This window comes from Bos grunniens, chromosome 26, assembly GCF_055505025.1.
Source record: "Bos grunniens cultivar Pamir isolate PY7600 chromosome 26, Bosgru_T2T1.0, whole genome shotgun sequence".
Taxonomy (NCBI): domain Eukaryota; kingdom Metazoa; phylum Chordata; class Mammalia; order Artiodactyla; family Bovidae; genus Bos; species Bos grunniens.
Window position 1 is genome coordinate 43,955,106 of NC_141190.1, and position 19,961 is coordinate 43,975,066.

Here is a 19,961-nt window from a genome sequence, read left to right on the forward strand (position 1 = left end):
GGGTGGTGGTGGTGTCCTGCCTGGGGGTAGCTGACCGTGGGTGGTGGTGTCCCGCCTGGGGGGCTCACCGTGGGTGGTGGTGTCCCGCCTGGGGGGCTCACCGTGGGTGGTGGTGTCCCGCCTGGGGGGCTCACCGTGGGGGGTGGTGTCCCGCCTGGGGGGCTCACCGTGGGGGGTGGTGTCCCGCCTGGGGGTAGCTGACCGTGGGTGGTGGTGGTGTCCCGGGCCGTCCAGGTGTGTGCACGTCCTACCCTGTTGATGGACATTTGTGCAGTTTCCACCTTTTTTTCTATTATGACCGAAGCCGCCAGAACATTCCAACACACGATTTTGGTGGACAGGCTGACGCCCTTTGGTTGTGTTGCCCGCCTAGAGGGGACTCGTGGCTCACAAATAGGTGCCAACACCGTTGTCCAGGGTGTGTGCCACCTACAACTTTTGACAGTTAACAAGCACGGATTTCAGCACCGACCCGCGGTAATTTGGGTCTTAAATTCCCGTGTTCACTAGATGTTTGGATCTGGCAAGAGCGAAATAATAATCCCTTAAATACCTCCACTGACACAAGAGTTGCTGATCCTGCGGGCAAGGGTGAGGGTCCTTGTGTGCTTGTCACTCTTGAGAAGACCAGGAGTGATGCCCAGTGCCTGCTGGCCCTGCCACCTGCAGGTGGCCTCTGCTTGAACTAGGTGCTGCCCACGGGGGCCTTCCTGGAGGGGTGGGAACATGTGTTCCCACGTGCCTCGAGGCTCTGGCACCCAGAATCGGGCCAGGAGTCAGAAGAACCGGGTCAGATCTGGGTCTGCCCTCCCTGCTGTGTGACCTCAATCAAGTCTCTGAACCTCTCTGATCCCCCATTTTCTCACCCGCTTCCACCCCGGGGACAGAAGGAGAAGAGGATGGGAGATGGGTGAGGGCCGTGCCTGGGGGGCAGCGGGGGTCACTGCAGCAGGCAGAGAAGTGGCCTCAGCCCGTACAAGAGGGTGGGCAAGTGAGCAGAGGTCCCGGGGAGGGGCACAGGGCAGAGTCAAAGGCGGGCCTCCTCAGTCATAAGGAGTATCCACACTTCCTGCTCCCACACCCCTGCCCCGCTCTCAGGCCTCAGCAGCCCTGGGCAGGAGGCCTCCAAGCCACTGGGCTGAAAGCTCTATGGAAGAAAATGTGCCTAGGACGCCCTGACGGTCCAGAGGTTAGGGCTTCGCGATGCCACTGTAGGGAGCACGGGTTCGATCCCTGGTCAGGGAGCTAGGATCCCACAAGCCACACGGTAACTCACCGCCCCCTCCAGCCCCCGCAAAAGGCACCTTTGCTCAGTTCAGCTCAGGTCAGTCACTCAGTCGTGTCCGACTCTTTGCGACCCCATGGACTGCAGCATGCCAGGCCTCCCTGTCCATCACCAACTCCCAGAGCTTGCTCAAACTCATGTCCATTGAGTCGGTGATACCATCCAACCATCTCATCCTCTGTCCTCCCCTTCTCCTCCTGCCTTCAGTGTTTCCCAGCATCAGGGTCTTTTCTAATGAGCCAGCTCTTCGCATCAGGTAGCCAAAGTATTGGAGTTTCAGCTTCAACATCAGTCCTTCCAATGAATATTCAGGACTGATCTCCTTTAGGATGGACTGATTGGATCTCCTTGCAGTCCAAGGGATTCTCAAGAGTCTTCTCCAACACCACAGTTCAAAAGCATCAATTCTTTGGTGCTCAGCTTTCTTTATGGTCCAACTCTCACATCCATACATGACCACTGGAAAAACCATAGCTTTGACTAGACAGACCTTTGTTGGCAAAGTAATGTCTGCTTTTTAATGTGCTGTCTAGGTTGGTCATGAGTTTCCTTCCAAGGAGCAGTGCCTTTAATTCCACGGCCTTTGCTCAGGATGGCCATTTTAGGGTCAAGTGCTTTTTCAGTATCAAAACTTTCCAAAGGGGTAACCTGACTTTTAGGATGTTGTCAGAACCCACTTCAGTCACTTCTTCCCGGGGGCGTCCGAGGTGGTGGCCCCGCTGCTGGGGTGGATGCGCTTTCATGCTTGCCTGGGGCATTTGGCTCAGACTTTGGGGCGATGCCAGCGGCAGCCCCTCAGCGTGGGAAGCTGCACCGGGGTATCCCCCTCACCCCTGCCATCAATCTCCAGCCCACGAGCAGTGGGGGTGGGGGGTGCCTTCCTGTCACCAGGGCCCCACACTCCAGTTGATAGCCCACCCTCCAGGCCACTCCCACAACTGTCAAGGCTCCAGGGGTCGTCCCCGGGAGCCCACCCTGAGCCCCTGCCCCCTCCTGGTACCAAGGCTGCAGCCCCATTAGTTCCCCTTCCCCTCTCACGTCTGCTGGGAGCCTGGCTCAGCCGCAGCCCCTGCACGGGGTCCCCTGCGGCCCCGCGGACACCCACCCTCATCGTGTGGCCTCACTGCCCTTGTTCTCCGTGTCCAGCGGGGCCTTGGGGAATAGAGGAGGGCACAGATGCAGGGTTTGGGTGGTCCTCGCCTCCCAGATCTCAGCCGGAGAGCAGCTTTGCGAGGAGCCTTCCTCTGCTGGGTGGTGCAGCCTCTGGGGGTACATGAGCCCCCCACCCACCCCGGGGTCTGGGTGGGAAACTCGGAGCAGGACGGAGCTCAGGGCCCCACTGTCCGGGGCGTGATGCTTCTGCTGGCAGCATGGATGGAGCAGGGGCCAGTGGCCACTCTGCCACGGGGCTCTGAGCAAGCTGCCCACAGGAAGGGCTCAGGGAGGAGTCCAGGCAGAGGGAGGCCTGGGTGCTTCTGAGTGGGGGTGGCCGGGACTGGGGCATGGGGAGGACAGGGACCACACCAGCCAAGGCCAGCCCGGCCTGATGGGACGCAGAAGGGCCTGGAAACCTCCGGAGGGTGAGGCCGGGCCTGTGCTGGATGCTGGGAAGGCAGTGACCTCAGAGGGTCACCTAGGGGTTACTGACCGGCTAACCCTCCGTCCTGCCCTCCAGGCCCAGCGACGAGCACCACCCGGAAGTCAAGGCTGATGGATACGTGGACAACCTCGCAGAGGCCGTGGACCTGCTGCTGCAGCACGCGGACAAGTGACGGGCCTTCTGGGAGGGCCCCGCCTCCTGCCACCCTGCCCCGTGCCCAGACCACCCAGGGTGCTGCCCTCGGCCCTGGATAAGCAGGCAAGAGGGTGCCAGCCAGGCAGTTTTGGGCCCCTGAGCCACCAGTTCCTCCTCTGTCTCCCTCTACCGACCCTCTCCTCCCCTCACCCTCCCCAGACACATCTCCCAGCCTCCTGGGGGGAGTTTGATCCCCGCTGATGGCCCATCCCATCTGTTTGTCCCTCTGGAAGTCGAGAGGTGGGCAGACTTGTTGAACGCCCACACCCACCCTCCATTCACACCACGTCCTTTAAATGTGCTACCTGATTGGACTCAGGCGTTTGCCCACTGTCTTTTAGTGAACAGTCCCTGCGCTTTAAGGAGGCACCTGGAGGAAGCGGGGGTCTCCCAGGCACCGTCCTTGTAGGCAGAGCTGAGCCAGCCTCCCCGGGACAGCCCAGCGGCTCCGGCCCCCACCCGGTGTCAGAGTGGGCACTCAGCGCTCCCCGTGCACCTCCCAAACCATGCAGCCCCTCTCCCCATCCCATCCCCTCTGGAGCCAAAACAGAATGGCTCCCAGGGCCACTCTGCCGTGCTTCAGCGTGAGAACTCTAACCTCTGGATGCCAGGTTGTGGATGGAGGGTACCTGCTAGAGCCTTAACGGTAGACTTGTCACCCCCAGGAAATTAATGGTGAAATAAACTCCGCCCTGACCTGCAGTGACTCATGCTCTAACTGCTCGGGGGCTGGGAGGACTGTCCCTGATCCCACCCTGGACTTGAACCCCTACACGTCAGAGGGCCCGCGCCCCGAGACACCTCACCTGCCTCAAGCCCTTCATTCAGCAGAGGGGGGGACACTGAGGCCCCATGGGGACCAGGTGGACAGGGCAAGCATGGGCCTCCGCTCAGGGTGGTGAGCTGCAGGCTTTCTGAATTCACCCACTGCCCCGGTTTCAGGTTTCAGAATCAGTCAGCAGGTCGGATAACTTGATTGCTCTGTTTCTCCCCAAATCCACCCAGAAGCCACTGACAGATCTTGGGAGACTTCTCATAAAAGAACTCATGAGTCCTCCAGAACAGGACTCCCATGAAACAAAGGCAGGTGATGATAAAACGTTCTGCCTGAATCCGAGTCCCCTGGCCTGTTAAATCAGGATTAGAAAGATGGTGCTGGGTCTTCTCATGGAAATGAGAGGTAACTGGTTAGGCTCATGGTGTTGGCTTGCAATGGAGGCAGGGCGTTTGGCCTATCAGCTGGAAAATAGGCAGATGCCCTGCCCCTGGAGGGGGTCCCCTAATCCCAGCTCTTTAGGTGATGAGCTGGGTGCTGTAGGCAGGCACGAAGTGGCTGCAATTCACCGGGGCTCGGAGGGTGACTGTGAGGGAGCAGGCCCGCAGCCTCCCATTTGGCTTGTTCCCTTTTTTCATCTTGCCCTTTTCGTGGGCCACCCTTGCCCGCTGTCCTCGGCAGGGGCCTGCAGCCAGGGTAATGGGGCTCTGGAGGAAGGTGGCTGGTGGTTCCCGCTGCCCAGGAGTGGGATGCAGAGGGTGTCAGAGGAACAGCAGGTGCAGACCCCTGCTTTGGGCAGAGAACATACCACCTCCTGCCCCAAGCTGTGGGTTCAGCGAAGTGGACACTGTTACCTCCCACTTTTACAGGTAAGGAAACTGAGGTGCTCGAATCAAAGTCCGACTCTGCATCCCAGGCCCTTTCTGGTCCTTTCCACAGTCCTTCCATGGGGGTGGCCTGTGGTGGACCTGGTGGCTGTGACTTCCCAGGCGAGGGGCGCCCTGACATCCTCTCCCGGAGATGTAGTGTCTTTCAGGATGGAGGGCCAGCCCTACTTTGGGGGCACCGTGTGCCGCCTGAGCCTCAGCCACTTTCTGTGTGTGCTCAGTTGCTCACTCGTAGTGCCCAACTCTTTGCAACCCCTGGACTTTGCAACCCCAGGCTCCTCCGTCCATGGGATTCTCCAGGCAAGAATACTGGAGTGGGTTGCCATTCCCTTCTCCAGAGGATCTTCCTGACCCAGGGATTGAACCCAGGTCTCCCACATTGCAGGCAGATTCTTTACCAGCTGAGCCACCAGTGAAGTCCAAGACCCTGATGCTGGGAAAGTTTAAGGGCAGGAGGAGAAGGGGACGACAGAGGACGAGATGGTTGGATGGCATCACCGACTCAGTGGACGTGAGTTTGAGTAAGCTCTGGGAGTTGGTGATGGACAGGGAGGCCTGGCGTGCTGCAGTCCATGGGATTGCAAAGAGTCAGACATGACTGAGTGTCTGACTCAGTCATGAACTGAATAGACAGTAAAGAATCTACCTGCAATGCAGGAAACCCAAGTTCCATCCCTGGGTCAGGAAGATCCCCTGGAGTCAGAAATGGCAACCCACTCCAGTATTCTTGCCTGGGAAATCCCATGGACAGAGGAGCCTGGTAGGCTACAGTCCATGGGGTCGCAAACAGTTAGACACGACTGAGCAATTAACACATAAGATGATAAAAGCAACATGTGTCATTGTAGGAACATCAACAGAAAAGTTCAGACAGGAACCAGAGCCTCTTGGAGTCTGACCGCTGTTAACATTTGGGTGCATTTCCTTCCACATCGCTCCACGTGAAGATAAATGTTTGAACAGTTGGGATTGCACCGTACGTGGAGGGTGGTCCTGGGGTTTTTTTGGGTGTTGATTCTTTCACTTAAGCCCGAGGAGTGTTACAAGCCCTGTCTGCACGTGAGGAGGCTGCTCAGAGGCAGCCTACGTCCTGGTGGCCCACGGATGGTGCCCCTGTTGGCTGCGGGTGGCCCTCAGTTGGGCCGGACCCAACGGCAGAGCATTTGAGCTGCAAGCCCGAGCTTGTGCTTGAGGCAGTGTCCCCTGCTGCCCCTGGCCCTGGTGAGGCACCAAGGGGGCTGCTGAGCTGGGATGTGCTGAAACCAGATCCGAGCCCTGCCATGGATGTAGCCTGAGGAGGGTGAGTAAGGAGCTATTAGGGCCGTAGCCATCCAGGGCCACTCTGGGGGAGCCTCCTCTGCCAGTCATGGGGAGCATGAGGCAGGGTCTCTGGGCCCCTGGCCTTGGGGCTGACAAGGCTGCCAGGGGAGGGCATGGGGCTCCTCCCACCCCCAGCCTTGCCTCACCTGCTTCGTGAACTGCACGTTCATGGGCCTGTTTGAAAAAGGAAGAGCTGCTAAACAGAAAACAAGGAGAGTCTGGGTGGGGTGCTCTGGTGGCTCATTCCCAGGGTTGGGGGGCGTCCTTAGGACCTAAGACATCTCTAGCCATAGTCTCTGTGGTCAGAGGACGTGGGCCAACCCGGGCTTCTTAGAAATTACACAAGCCTCCGTAAATTTGTCCCCAAGGCTGCAAGCATCATGGTCTCCTGAGCTTGGTGAGCAAAGGGTCCGTGACTTGGGGGCCAGGCACAGGAGCCCACTCTGGGCTGAGCTGTGTGCACTGCTGACCCCTTGGCACGAGTGGTGCAGACCTGAGCTGTGCGTCCTCTGCGGGGCAGGGAGGGCCCAGCCTGTGTCGTCTCCCGGGGTACCCTGGTGGGCAGGTGGCCCTGCACCCGGCAGGACTTTCAGGCCAGGCCCTCTATAGCGTCAGGGCCGCGTGGCCCGGCCTGGGTGCTGAGCTGACATGCTCATGACAGCTCTGTGACAAGCAGGTCCCTCAGTGCTCTTAACTTGGGGATTACAGCAGGGTGCAGTCCCTGGCTCCTGGCTGGAGTGAGGAGCAGAAGTCCTCCGCCCAGAACACACACGCACTCTAATGACTGCCCCGGAGCTGGGGACCCCCCGGATCACAGCTGTGGCCATGGCCAGCCCTCCCGTCAGTCGCTCACAGCCTCCTGCACCGGAAGATTTTGAGAGCACTCAGCTCTCCCCCCACTTTACAGATCTGACCCTGGGGCTTGGAGGGGACAGAAAGGCCCCAGGCTCTGCCTGTGCCAGCCCAGAGCACAGGTGCAACCCTCCGATCCGTCACCCCCAACCCCCCAACAGAAAGCACACAGCCGGCTCACAGCAACTGGGTACTGAACCAGGAAGCTTTATTTACACAGTAAAAGTAACAAGCAGATTCCTGAGAGACTAGAGCGGCCCTAGTGCAAGATAGTTGTGGCCTGCGCAGAGGGCAGGCTGCGGTGGGTGGCAGACCCAGCGCCATCCTGCACAGCGCTTCACCCGGGCAGGGGCCGGGCCCAGTGTGGCCCATTTTCCAGCCACCACGCTTCCTGAAGCTCCAGGGCACCGACGGGTGCTGCTGGGAAAGCACACGTGACCCCGGAGACGGCCAACCCGCGGGCACCCGCGCCCGGGACGTGGGCCCCCACACTGGGACACAATTTCTTTGCCAAGGAGACTATGCTAGAAGATTGGACTATTCTAGCTAGGTATAAGATTTCTGCTGTGGTCTGGGATTTTTTTTTTTTTTTTAATTAAATCCTTTTCTTTTCTCTTTAAAGAGGCGCCAGTGGGAGGGGTCCGGCCACCGTGAGCCTGCGGCAAGCGGCGGCACCATCGCCTACATGGAGGCGCTGTCCTGGCTGGGTTGCTGCCCCCAGAGCCGGGGCGTGAGGACCGCCTGCACCCCAGGCTGTGGGATCTGACACAGTCATCGTGTGGATGACCTGCCTCCAGGCCAGGGTGCGTGAAACTCGAGCCCGTGGTGGGGCGTCTGTCCAGGGCGTGGGCTGGAGGCTCAGGCAGCACCAGCCAGAGTGTGGAAGCGCACAGGCTGCCCCTCCCCGACCTTGCTCTGGGGCCCCTTGTGGACAACGGGTTTGTTTCCTTTCTAAGGTGGACTTTGCATTTTAAAATTTCTTTCAGTGTATACAAATTCACAAAAACTTTTCCTGCTACAAAAATTTTGTTGAAAAGTAAGGCTTTCTGAGAGTGAAAATCCTCACGAGCTCTCCAGGGGCCTGGGAGTCGTGTCTGCCCACGGGCGCTGCACAGGCCCTGGCCTCCACCGCGAGTAAGGCAAGAGGGTATGCGGTAATGTAAACGCTGAGGCTGCCGCCCCGATGCCCGGCCCGGCCCCACGGGCAGCGGCCTCTGTTAGTCGGCGGCTTTAGTGAGGGTGCCCCAACAGGAAGCCCCCACACCCTTCAAATGCACGACCCTGCTCTTGTCCTTCCAGGCCCCCGGGCAGGCGGACAGCCTGGCACAGCCCTCCCTCCTAGCTCTGAACTTCCTCAGTTCCCCCTTACAGGCAGGAGTTCATGGGCTGCACTAGGCAGGGTCCTGGCAGAAGTGAGGTTCGGGGCTGGGAAGGAGGCACCAGCTGGCCTGCTGCCCCCTAGGGACACCCCTCACCCCAGGGTGGTCAGAGAGAGTCTCCCTTCAAGACCAGGAGTCCTGGTGCCGGGGGAGCAGAGCCCAGAGACGGGCCTCAGGCAGCACCTCCTATAGACAGATGGGGGCTGCTCTCTTTGATGGGAAGACGGACATGAAGCCACCCCACAGCTGCCTCTTTCTCTGAGGGATCACTGGTCATCCTCTCCCCTCCTTGCTGCTGTCGTGGGCTTGGGCGGGGAGCTTCTGTGGGAGCAGGAACAGCCAAGAGAGGCCTGAGGAGGCTGGGAAGGGCCAAACCCTGCCCTGGGCTGCAAGCCCTTCTGCCTCATGGGTCCCAGGAGCAGCCTGCAGGGAGATGGGGCGGGTGGGGCCACGGCTCGTCCTTCCCCGCCACCAGGCCTGAGAAGGGGTGGGGGGTGGCTGGCAGGGTCCGAGGGGGCCACGCGCACTACAGCTCTGTGACACGCACCACTGCTGCGTCCCTTCCCGGCCTGGAGGAATGGCATCCAGGGGAAGGGCTGCTGTTCAGGGCGCATGCCCGCTGTGGCCACTGGGTGTGGGTCAGGTATCATGCCTCCCACCCAGGCTCCTTGAGGCCAGGGGGCGCCGGCACGTCCTCTCCCGTCCATGCACCCGCTGCTGGACGCCCCGGGGTCTCCTGGATCGGCTCAAAGACGACGAGCCGCCTGGTCTGGCTCCCCAGGGGGGCTGTGCCCTTTGGCGGGACCTGCCCAGCGCCCAAACGCCCACGATGCTCTACAACCTGCGGCTTCTGACACCATCTCGGGGGGGGCAGGGTGGCGGGTCATGGAGTTGGGGTTTTCTGCAAGCATCTTAAACAGCTGATTTTTAAGAAGAGCCAACTCTAAATGAGAACTTGAGCCACTGCACTTCGGATGTCCAGAAGTAAAGGTTTAAGTCACGTTTCCCCAAACCTGGTCTCTCTTCAGAGGAAAGAGAAAGAACCATGTGCCCTCAGCCCTTGCAAGCACTGAGGGCTCTGCCGTCAGCAGAAGGTGAGTGGGACCAAAGGGATCCCCGGAGTGCCTCTGTCGCGTGGCAGCACACTGCAGGGGACACGTGGATGGACTGAGCCTTGTGGGAAAAGGAGCCACTTTGCTCATAAGCTGACCCCCGCTGCTGTTGTCTGCAGAAGACGCCGAGCTGCTGACAGCTGGATTCCAGGGGAGCCAGAGCCCCATGGGGCGTGTCTGCAAAGCGGGGCTGGGGAGGAGCGGTCTGGGAGAGAAGCCTCAAGGAGTTGGGGCTCCTGGTGGACCTGGGGGGGCTCTGCTGGGGCGCCAGGAGCCAGGAAGGGTGTGTGGGCACCCCACTCTGTGCTTGTGGTTGGGGCAGTAGCAGGGAGGTGGCACCCCTCCAAACCCCCCCAACCAACAAGGCTGTGCTTGGTAGATGGCCGGGCCCAGAATGGCTGACAGGCACCCTCTAGTCCCGGAACATGCCCAGGGCCTGGGTCTGCGCACCTGCACAGGGCCCTTGTCCCTGAGGACGTTTTCAAAAGGCTGCCCTCCTCTGGGGACGTCTCTCCACTCACCCGTGTCTACTGAGCTCATTGCTCAGTGGCAGGGCATCGTGGACAGCGGCTGCCAGCTGCTGACCCTGCCAACTTCAGCCCCCAGCCCCAGAGCAGCAAAGTCTGGAGCTGGGACCTCTACACCATGGGAGGGGCTCGCACCTCTGCCTTCTTGGCCAACAGAGCCACCAGATGTCTACCCACCTGGACAGGCCTCTAACAAGCAACCCCCTGCACCCCGAGGTGTTCCCTGGACTCTGGGAGTCCACCCGGCACGCAGGGCCCCATCACCCACACCTGGAATTAAGGCCGAACGGTTCTGGTGTTAACGACCGAGGAAGCCTCCCCCGCCTTCCCGAGCCTGAGCGGGAGACCTGGGAGAGAAGGCACGGAATACACACTCGAGGGGAGGAGGGCGCGGCAGGGCTGGCCCCCCGACCCAAACCTGAGAGCAGGAGGGCGGGTGGGCCCGTGACGCCAGCACGTGGACCTCAGGCGGAAACCCGGGCTGGGGGTGGAAACCCCAGCCCTGCGCAGACGCCAAGAGACTGCCCAGCGGGCAAGGCTGGGGTGCCGTGCCCATCGATGTGCCGCAAGTGAAAGGGGGGCAAGAGACCGAGACTGAGAAGCTTCCGTCCCGGCCCCTGCGGTTCCGTGGACCGTGGCTGCCGTGCTGGTGAAAGGATGAGATGCTGCACTGCGGGGCGGGGAGTGGGGGGCGGCCCGGGCCCCCGCAGGCGGGACAGCATCTCGGGGAGCCGGTGGGCTCGCTCCTGGGCCCTGATGCCCGCCTCCCAGGAAGCTCGGATCAGGCCCAGGGGTGGGGCTCCCCGGAGGGCCCGCCACCGCACCTGGGGGGTGGGCAGGAGGAGGCCCCTCGATTCAAACGAGCCCTCCCGCCCCCCGCCCCCCGCCCCCAGCCAGGGCCTGCAGCCCCTCAGTTGTTCTCTATCTGCTCGATGTCCAGCTCGCCGTCCAGGGAGCAGGGGCTGCTGCGGGCCCCGCGGTCCCGCCAGGCTGTGCCCGGCTCCTCGCAGCATGGCTCCTCCCGGCAGGCCAGCGAGTCATCCAGGGAGGAGGGCAGAGGCTCAGGGACCGGGGTCCCGGCGGGCGTCCTGCCCCCTGCGCTGGGGGCCGAGTGCAGGGCGGCCCAGGACCTGGTGTGCAGGGCGAAGGGGCTGTGGGTGCTCCGGTCCTCCGTCCCCGTGTTCAGGCAGCTGAGACTGCTGAAGGTCTGACAGTTCTGTGGGGAAGACAGACACAGGTCACAAGGGGTCGCAGTCCCACGGAATCCAAGGACCGAACGCCCCACCCAGCCCGGCCAAGACCCCTGGGGGGCTACATGGTGGTGGGCCCACCAGGCAATGGAACGCCCTCCCCAACGTCAGCAAGGGCAGAGGGGCCGTTGGTTAACTCCTGAAGAACCACCCCTGGCCGGTGAACACCACGTTAATCAAGAGACATAAAATGCAGTTGAGTGACTGAAGTCGCTCTGTCGTGTCCAAGTCTTTGCAACCCCATGCACTGTAGCCCACCAGGCTCCTCCATCCATGGGATTCTCCAGGCAAGAGTACTGGAGTGGGTTGCCATTTCCTTCTTCAGGGGATCTCCCTGACCTAGGGATTGAACCCAGGTCTCCTGCATTGTAGGCAGATGCTTTACCGTCTGAGCCACCAGGGAAGCCTCAAAATGCAGTTATTTGTCTACAAACTGGCAAAGAGCACAAACTTCCTAGCATCCAGTTCTGGGGGGACTGGGGGTGGTGGTGGTGCAGTAGGGACAGAGCTGGGGGCAGGCTCAGAGGCCTTCACGCACAACCTTCCTGCAAAACAGAAGTGGCAGGTTCACCTCTAGGATTTTTACCGCAAGAAAACAGTTCGGACGCAGCAACACAAATGTGCCTCGTCACACCGTTACAGTGGAAAGAAGGGAGTGACCCAGCATCATTCCCCATGATGCTGGTTCCGTAAAGCATGTCTTTTCAGGCAGAGGGAGGCTCTTGAGCCGTTGCAAGAACACAGCAGGAGCGGGCCCACTGATGTAAAGGGAGAAGCTGCCAGGCTGCGCTGGCGCTCAGAGCGGACGCGGGGGCCCATACCACCTTCTCGCCGTGGCAGGGACGGGACGTGGGCGGGGGAGGGTGGGCTTGACGTTCGCGTGGTGCACAGTCCCACACGGGCCCTGGGCTCCCGGGCCCTCGGGTGGTGGGTGTCAGCCCCGCTGGGGGCGGGGCAGGGCTCACAGCTGGGGGCCGCGGGCAGACCCCCCACCCCCAGCCACACTTAGGCCTCGGTGGCCTCCTCTGTGAGAGGAGGTCCCTACCTGTCCCATCTGAGGCCCCAGCAAGAGCCAAGGGCTCCGCGCCCGCCAAGCCCTGCCTCTGTGAATGTGGCCGGCCTGGAGGAGGCAGCCTAGGGCCCACCGGCAGCAGCCACAGCCTGGACGTGACCCCACGCACTCACAAGAGGGGGCAGCCGGCACTGCGCACAAGTGGGTCCAGCTACATGCCTGCTTCCACGGCTGAGCGTGAGGCCCGGGCAGGACAGAGGCAGCCCAGCCCCTTCCCAGGGACGAGACAGAAAGGGAAGCGCATTGGAGGCAGCAGCTGGGGGGATCCGGGCTTTGGGAGGTGGGAACGCGGGCAGCACTGCCTGCCCACCGACGCCGAGGCCACGGGCCCGTCCCCGAGGGCCCTGGTCCATTTGCTGACGGCAGTGTTTATGTGTCACTTTGGAATGAAGACGACCACTGGCTCATGGCGCACAAGCTGCTGAAGCATCTGGGCAAATGGAAAAGGCGCTCTCTCTGGAGGGAGGAGGCGGGGCCCGCCGTGCGCACTCCCTGTTCCTGCCTGCACCGTGGAGGAACCCGTTCTCGTGGGTCTGCTTGTCCTGGAATCTTTTGATTAACTGAGGAAGGCAGGCTGGGGGGTGGAGGGTACTGGGGGGATTGAGGAGAGAAGAGCCAGGCCACCCATTAGACCTGCGATGCTGGCCCTGACTGTGGCAGGAGCCAGCCTAGGGGCGCGGAGCCCCTGCTGGGTTGCATAGGGCTCAGAGGGCCCAAGTCCTCACTGGGCACGTTTGCTCTGCTGCTGGGAGACAGCTCCTCATGCAAAATGGCCCCCGAGATCCTTCATGTCCCCAGGGTCAGAACGCAAACCTGGGTGGGGATAAGCCCCAGCTGGGAGGCCCTCGAGGCCTCTCCACCTCCCGGCCACCCTCTGGACAGGCCCAGACCTGAGCCGGGACAAGAGGAGAACTGGGTGGGGGGCAGAAGGGAGGAAAGATGGCCCAGCCCAGGCAGGGGCATCAAACCCCAGGCTCAGCAGGGAGGCCTAGGAGGGAGGCCCCAGGAAGCCAGACCTAAACCCCTGCACGGCCAGATGGTCTCTCGCCCTGTAGACGTGGCGGAGAGGAAGGAGTGGCGGTGCACAGCCGTGTGAGTCCAGTTACAGACAGTGGCGTCCGGTGCGAGCCCGGTGTGCTGCGAATGGGCCACAGTGAGGCTGAGATCCTGGGGCTTGCAGCCCTGGGGGAACGGCCACAATGCTCCCCTCCATGTGCAGGACCTGAGCGGGCCTCCCTGCTTCCTGGGAGCTGTACCACGAGAACGGGGTCTTCCGGAACTCCTCCCGAGCATCCTACCTGCCAAGCAGCCTGACCCCAGGTGCTGACGAAGGTGTGTGTGTGGGGGGCGCCTGCCTTCACGGCAGCTGTGACGGCACGTCTGGGCACGAATCGTATTACGCAGCGGCCACACCAGCAGCAGGGTGCCGGGGACCCCGGTTTGCTGGGGCCTTTCTGAGATGTGGCTTCTGCCTTGAGTGTGCCCGGGAGAGGACTGAAGTCAGAGAGGCTGCCGTTACAGTCCTAGGTTCTGCCACACACAGGCCTGACAACTTCAGACAAGACCCTCGCACCTCTGGGCCATGGCACCCCCAACCAACGAGGGGTGGGCCAAGGGCACCAGCCCCCTCCCCTGCCCGTTCTGGCTGTCTGGAATAACTGGGTCGTTTCTGCTTTGAGGCAGGACAAGAAGCTGCAAGGTTTGGTTGGTGACTGTTGTCACAGCAAACCCCGGGATGCCCCTGACCCCACCCTCTGAAAGTCCTCAAAGGCACCTCCTCCTTGGCCACAAAGCCAGTGTCACCTTGAAAACACTGTTGACTCAAAACTCAGCTGTTGCAGCCACGGTGAAAACCAAGACCCCTCTGCAGAGTGTCCCAGCCGGTGGCAAGGCCCACCTGCCGGGGAGGAATGTGGCTGTCACAATGGGGCACTTGTGTGTCCCGCCCAGGTTCCAAGCCAGAAGAGCCCGTCCTATGCCAACATCCAGGGTGTGGCGCTGCGCCTGCCAGGCTCTGGGGCCCGGGTCCCACCCCGCCTCTCCTGGCAGCTCACACTCCCCGAGATCTCAGCACCCACGGGAGAATGCTACACGGGCCTGCCAGAGGCCTGGGCGCCCCTCTGGGGAAAGCGGCAAAGCTGAGGACAAGTTCAAAGCACCATGTGAACACATCATTCCAGCGTGAAGTGGTTGCTGGGGGACAGACAGTCCCCCTAAGCCAAACTCTGTTCTCTTGAAACCCAGCCCTAGCCCCAGGGCTGGGCCGCCTACTTGGGCACAGGCCTGCCCAGGTAACAGAACTCAGAGAGGACCATCCATGTGGCCTCAGGCTAGAGGCTGGAGATACTCGTCAGCACCCCAGCCCGAGAGTCTGGAGTGACTTTGGAGTAGGGCCCTGAAAGTCCAGCTGCTTCCATCAGACCTGCCATATCGCAGGGTCTATCCAGCTGTGTCGCAGCCCACACACCTATCCAATCTTCCCAAGGCTCTGCAGTCAGGAGCAAGGGCCCCCTTCTCCTGTGCGGATCTTTGCTGGTATCCCCCTGGGAACTCCAGGCAGCCCTCACTGCAGGCAGAGGCCCACCAGACCTGGGTGGGGGAGAGCACCCCCTGGCACTTGCAGCCACACCCAGCCCCAAGTGCCCACCCTGCCAAGGGGCGAAGAGCTCATAGCCCCTCACCAGCTCAGGACAACTCTGCCTTGAGCTACCAGCTGAAAACCAAACCCCGCCTTGGGAGACTCACCCGAACTCAACAGACTCAGCCCCGTCTCCCTGTGCACGCCTCCGCCCCCGCCCCTGCCTAGCAGCAGGCTGTGAGCTCCATCCTGTCCCCAGGGGCCAGGGATCCCTGTGCCAGCCTGCGGCAGTGCGGGCCCAAGGGCAAGGTGGGCCAAGGGGGCGCCGTGGCCTGAGGCAGACAGTGCCCTGAGGAGGACCGACTGTTTTCCTCACTCCTGGTTTCTTGGGCCCCAACTTGCCCTTGAACCCCTGGAACCAGGAAGGCCTCAGGAGTACGGTACACGTGGCCCCAGGGAGGAGCAGCGGATGGGGTCAGAGAACCCGGACCTGAGTCTGGAATTGCCTTGTTTGCTCCAGAAATGTAACAGTCCTTGCCGGCCTGACTGCTGGGCCTTCGCAAGGGTCCTACCAGAAAAGGGATGCGAAGGGGGGCTCCTGGCATCCCCCTCGACTATGGAAGCCTGCTCCCTGGTGCCGATGTGCTGGCTGGCACAGCCCCAGCCCCCCTGGGCCCATTCTCCCGAGGCAGACCCCCGGCCAGTGACGGGCTGACGTGGGTCCCGGAGCAGCCCAGGACCGGGGGTTGGGGTGGGGGGTCCAACCCCAGGTGCTCTGTCACATGACGGTGCTCCCCGGAGTTGGGCTGTGGCCGGCCTGGCTGCTTCCTGCACTTCCAACAGGCTCCTCCCAGGAGCCGCAGGGTCTCTGGGACCAGATTCTGCACTCCAGCCCCGCTTCCATGGAACCGACCTCAGACGGGAGGTGAAAGCGCTCTGCTCTCCACGGCTCACCCACAGCGCTGCTCCTTCCGAACAGGAACGCGCGAAGGCAGCCCGTGAGGTCCATGGGTCGGGACCACCGGGGAGGAGCGGCTGCGGGGAGGGGCCCTGTCTTCGGGTCAGCCCGCGTCCTCACCCCCGGGCCCGGGTGAAACGTCCTCTCTGCGCTGTGCTGGGACGGGACCCGGGTCCCCCAAGGCACACGGGCACTTCCCCCTGCTCAGACAGCAGGGTGACAGCGCCCAACTCCCCTCTTCCGCACTGGCCTTCCAGCCTGGCACGTTTACTTTTTCCTGATGCCAGCTTCTGGTCATCTAACTTCCTAGATCGCTTTGTGTGACTGATCTTGAGGGAACCGCCTCAAAAACAGGGGCATCCCAACAAGCCCAACCAGCTAGTCAGTTTGGCCAGACCAGGTCCCCACCCGGCCGGGGTTCCTGGAGCTTCGGGGGCCCCTCTGCTGGAGCTGCTGGGCTCGGGTGCTGGCAGAGTCCGGGCATTTCCTCCCCAAACAGACGCCTTCTCCAGAGCAGAATCTCCAAGTGTCGGGAAAACACCAGGCCGTGAGGATGGCTAGCGGCCTGGAAATTTTCTAAGTCTCGTTTATGCTGGAGGCTGGCATAGTGACAACCGAGGCGGTGTGAGGCGTGCGGTTTCCTGGGGTGGTGCTGTGTTTTTGTTTTTAATTATCTCAGATAAGACAAAAAAAAAAAGACACTGGCTTACTGGGGCCTATCTTTAATCCATCTTTGGTAAATCTGAATTTTGCATGAAGGCTGGACTGTCGCTTACAGGAAGCCTGGGAGCCCAACGACGGGTCAGGTGGTGGGGCTGCCCCGGGTCAGAGCTGTAGGTCTGGCTGGAGGTGGCCTGGGGCAGTGGGCACAGCCGGCCCCTCACTCCCGGCTTCTCATCTCCGGGCTCAGGACGCAGAGCCCAGCACCACTTCCTGCTCATTGGGCCTGATCTGTCCCTGTCACACTCACCTACGGGACCCCCGTGAGAGGCAGCCTCCTCGAGCCTGGACTGCTCCCTTGCCCTCGGGAATATGGGAAACTCCGGCCATGCAGCCCAGAAAGGGAGGCCCCGGGGAGCACCATGGATTCAGCCCTGGACACTCAAAAGTTCTTCCCAGACCACGGGCTCTAGAATCAGGCAACCGGGGATGGGCGGGGACTATCTGTAAGGGTGCACGGACGGCCCTGGCAGTTACTGGGAAGCCCTGACTTCCTGGGTCATTTCCCGGGCTTCCCTCTGCAGAGGTCAAGAAACGTCTCCTGAGCACCCAAGCCCTGCAGGCTCTTCTTCGTCCGCTAGAGCCCAGTCTGCATCGTCCCTGCAGGAGCCAGGCTGAGCCCAGTGGACCCTGCTGGGCCCCCATGGCCTTGACCCGCACTCCACCGCCTGGCTTGGGGGCCGGGTCATGGAAGGTGTGAGAGCAGCCTGGTGGGATAGGAAGGAAGGACCCACAGGGTTGGCCCCCGGGAGCTCAGCTTGTGCGTTCGCGCAAACCGGAGGTCATGTCCTCCGAGCGGTAGTCGGCCCTATAGGGTCTGGAGCCCACACAGGAGCACCCCACACCCGGGCTACACTGTGGTGAAGGCTGTTTCTACACCAGGTCCCTGGGGCGGGGGCGCAGATGGCCTGCCTGCACAGAGGTGCGGACGCTGACGCCAAGCAGCTCACAACTGGGAAATGAAGCATTCTGCGGTGTGTGTTCCGGCCAGCACACACTCAGGACAGGACTTGTGAAACCACTTCGCTCTCAGCTTGGTGTGGAGAAGATTCTTCGCCTGACAAAAGTCAAGAGATCTTTCCAAAGCACACAGGACGCTGGCGGGGGGGTGGGGGGGCGGGCCAAGGCCAATGTGTGGCGGGGACGCTCGGGGACTCCAGGGGCGGCCTCTGCCCGGGACGCAGGGGCACTGAAGGTGGGGCCAAAGTCCAGAGCAGATGGTGGGCCCCCGGGCCCCCGTGGCCACACCAACCCACAGGGTGACGTGAGTGCGGAGCACCGGGCCAGCTCAGCCCCGCTCCAGGAGCTCCATGTCTGCCCCCTCCCATCTCAAGAGAGGCTGGTTCTCAAGTTTTTAAACTGAAAATTAAAACAGGTGAGAATAATCAGGAAGCCTCTGTGAACAACAATTAGGTGAGACCAGTCCCACCAGTTCTGATATTGGCTTCCAGAGAAAGGCGAGGCTTTCTGGGAAAATGAACAGATTACCAATCAGCCTAGCAGCCTCACCTGCAGATTAGGTGGACTGAGGCTGGGAGAAGTGAAGAGACCCCAGGTGGCACAGCACAGAACAGTCACAGAATTGTCTGGAGGGTTCATTACATTGAGACCACGTAGGAAGCCAAGGAGGCACTTGGCAAACCTTGATCTCCCCGGTCCCTCCTCCGCCCACTGCACTGTGTTCAGGCTGAGGGAGGGGGCATGGCTCTCTGTGGACAGTACTGCATGACCAAGGCATCAGGGGTCAGCACTGTATGGCCAAGGGGTCAGGGGGCTCGGCTTTGGGAACAGAATCTATAATACAGATGGTCAAACCCACTGCCCTTTTTAACCAAAACTTGCTTTCAGAATTCCGCAAGACCTGCCAGTTACACAAAAGGTAAAAATCCCTAGGAATAAAAATGCAAGAATTGGCAAGAGAAATAGAAGAAAACTTCATAGAACATAACAGTGGACTTGAACAAATAGACATCCTGTCTTGTGGACAGAAGACTCGACCTCAAAAAGGTGTGAATTCTCCCCAAGTTATTTCATAAATCTAACACAATCTCAACCTGCAATGTCAACAGCAGTCCTCGACCCCCGCCTCCAATCTCAGAGTAAGCAGATTCTCGAGTTTTTAACTGAAAAATGAACAGGTGAGAATGATCAGGAAGCTTCCGTGAAGAACAATGAGGACAGCCTAGTCCTGTGCTGTGCTTAATTACTCAGTGGTGTCCCCACTCTTTGCAACCCCATGGACTGCAGCCCGCCAGGCTTCTCTGTCCATGGGATTCTCCAGGCCAGAATACTGGAGTGGGTAGCCTTTCCCTTCTCCAGGGGATCTTCCTGACCCAGGGATTCAACTGAGGTCTCTCCTGCATTGCAGGTGGATTCTTTACCAGCTGAGCTACCAGGGAAACCCTGAGACTAGTCCTACCAGATGCTAAAACTTGCTGCAGAGCCTCAATAATTAGGAGTATATTACTGCTCGAGGACACAGAGACTAATGCAATAGAGAATGTTCTGAAATAGCCCCAGGTTCAGTTCAGTTCAGTTCAGTCGCTCAGTCGTGTCCGACTCCCTGCAACCCCATGAATCGCAGCACGCCAGGCCTCCCTGCTGCTGCTAAGTCACTTCAGTCGTGTCCAACTCTGTGCGACCCCACAGACGGCAGCCCACCAGGCTCCCCCATCCCTGGGATTCTCCAGGCAAGAATACTGGAGGGGGTTGCCATTTCCTTCTCCAATGCATGAAAGTGAAAAGTTAAGTCGCTGAGTCGTGTCTGACTCTTCGCGACCCCATGGACTGCAGCCTACCAGGCTCCTCTGTCCATGGGATTTTCCAGGCAAGAGTACTGGAGTGGGGTGCCATTGCCTTCTCCGCCAGGCCTCCCTGTCCATCACCAACTCCTGGAGTTCACTCAGACTCACGTCCATCGAGTCGGCGATGCCATCCAGCCATCTCGTCCTCTGTCGTCCCCTTCATCTCCTGCCCCCAATCTCTCCCAGCATCAGGGTCTTTTCCAATGAGTCAACTCTTCGCATGAGGTGGCCAAAGTACTGGAGTTTGAGCTTTAGCATCAGTCCTTCCTTTAGAATGGACTGGTTAGCATGTCATAAAGATGGAATCTCAAAGCAGAGAGGAAAAGATGGAATTTTCAATAGCGGATATTGAGACCAATGAGTAGACATATTAAAAAAGAGAAAAAAAGGCTGACTCCATATTCAGACTATATACAGGATGAACTCCACATAGACCTAATATTGCAACATAAAACCATAAAAACACTAAAAGGAAATACAGGAGAATTCTTTTATAGTCTTGGGATAGAAAGCCCTTTCTAAAACCCAAAATTCAGATCCACAGAAGAAATAATAAATTTGATAAAAATGTATACATGTCAAAAAACACCAAAGGCACTGGTGGGAATGTAAGACTGTGTACGCGCTTTGGACAGAGACTGACAGCT

General features: G+C 60.3%; 2 protein-coding genes across 8 annotated transcripts in view; one reads left to right on the forward strand and one right to left on the reverse strand.

Annotated features, from left to right (window-relative positions):
• LHPP (phospholysine phosphohistidine inorganic pyrophosphate phosphatase) overlaps window positions 1-3,782 on the forward strand; it is a 128,424-nt gene extending 124,642 nt beyond the window's left edge. For all 7 annotated transcript variants that reach the window (XR_015155500.1, XM_086378317.1, XM_086378318.1 and 4 more), the window contains one exon: window positions 2,961-3,782. Coding sequence is in view for 6 of the 7 variants with exons in the window: in XM_086378318.1 (XP_086234444.1) it covers window positions 2,961-3,057 (97 nt within the window). In the remaining variant the exon portion in view is untranslated. The remainder of the gene's footprint in view (window positions 1-2,960) is intronic.
• A 3,319-nt stretch (window positions 3,783-7,101) lies between these two features.
• FAM53B (family with sequence similarity 53 member B) overlaps window positions 7,102-19,961 on the reverse strand; it is a 79,323-nt gene continuing 66,463 nt past the window's right edge. The window contains exon 4 of the mRNA XM_086378315.1: window positions 7,102-11,148. Within this exon, the coding sequence (XP_086234441.1) occupies window positions 10,843-11,148 (306 nt within the window). The 3' untranslated portion in view covers window positions 7,102-10,842. The remainder of the gene's footprint in view (window positions 11,149-19,961) is intronic.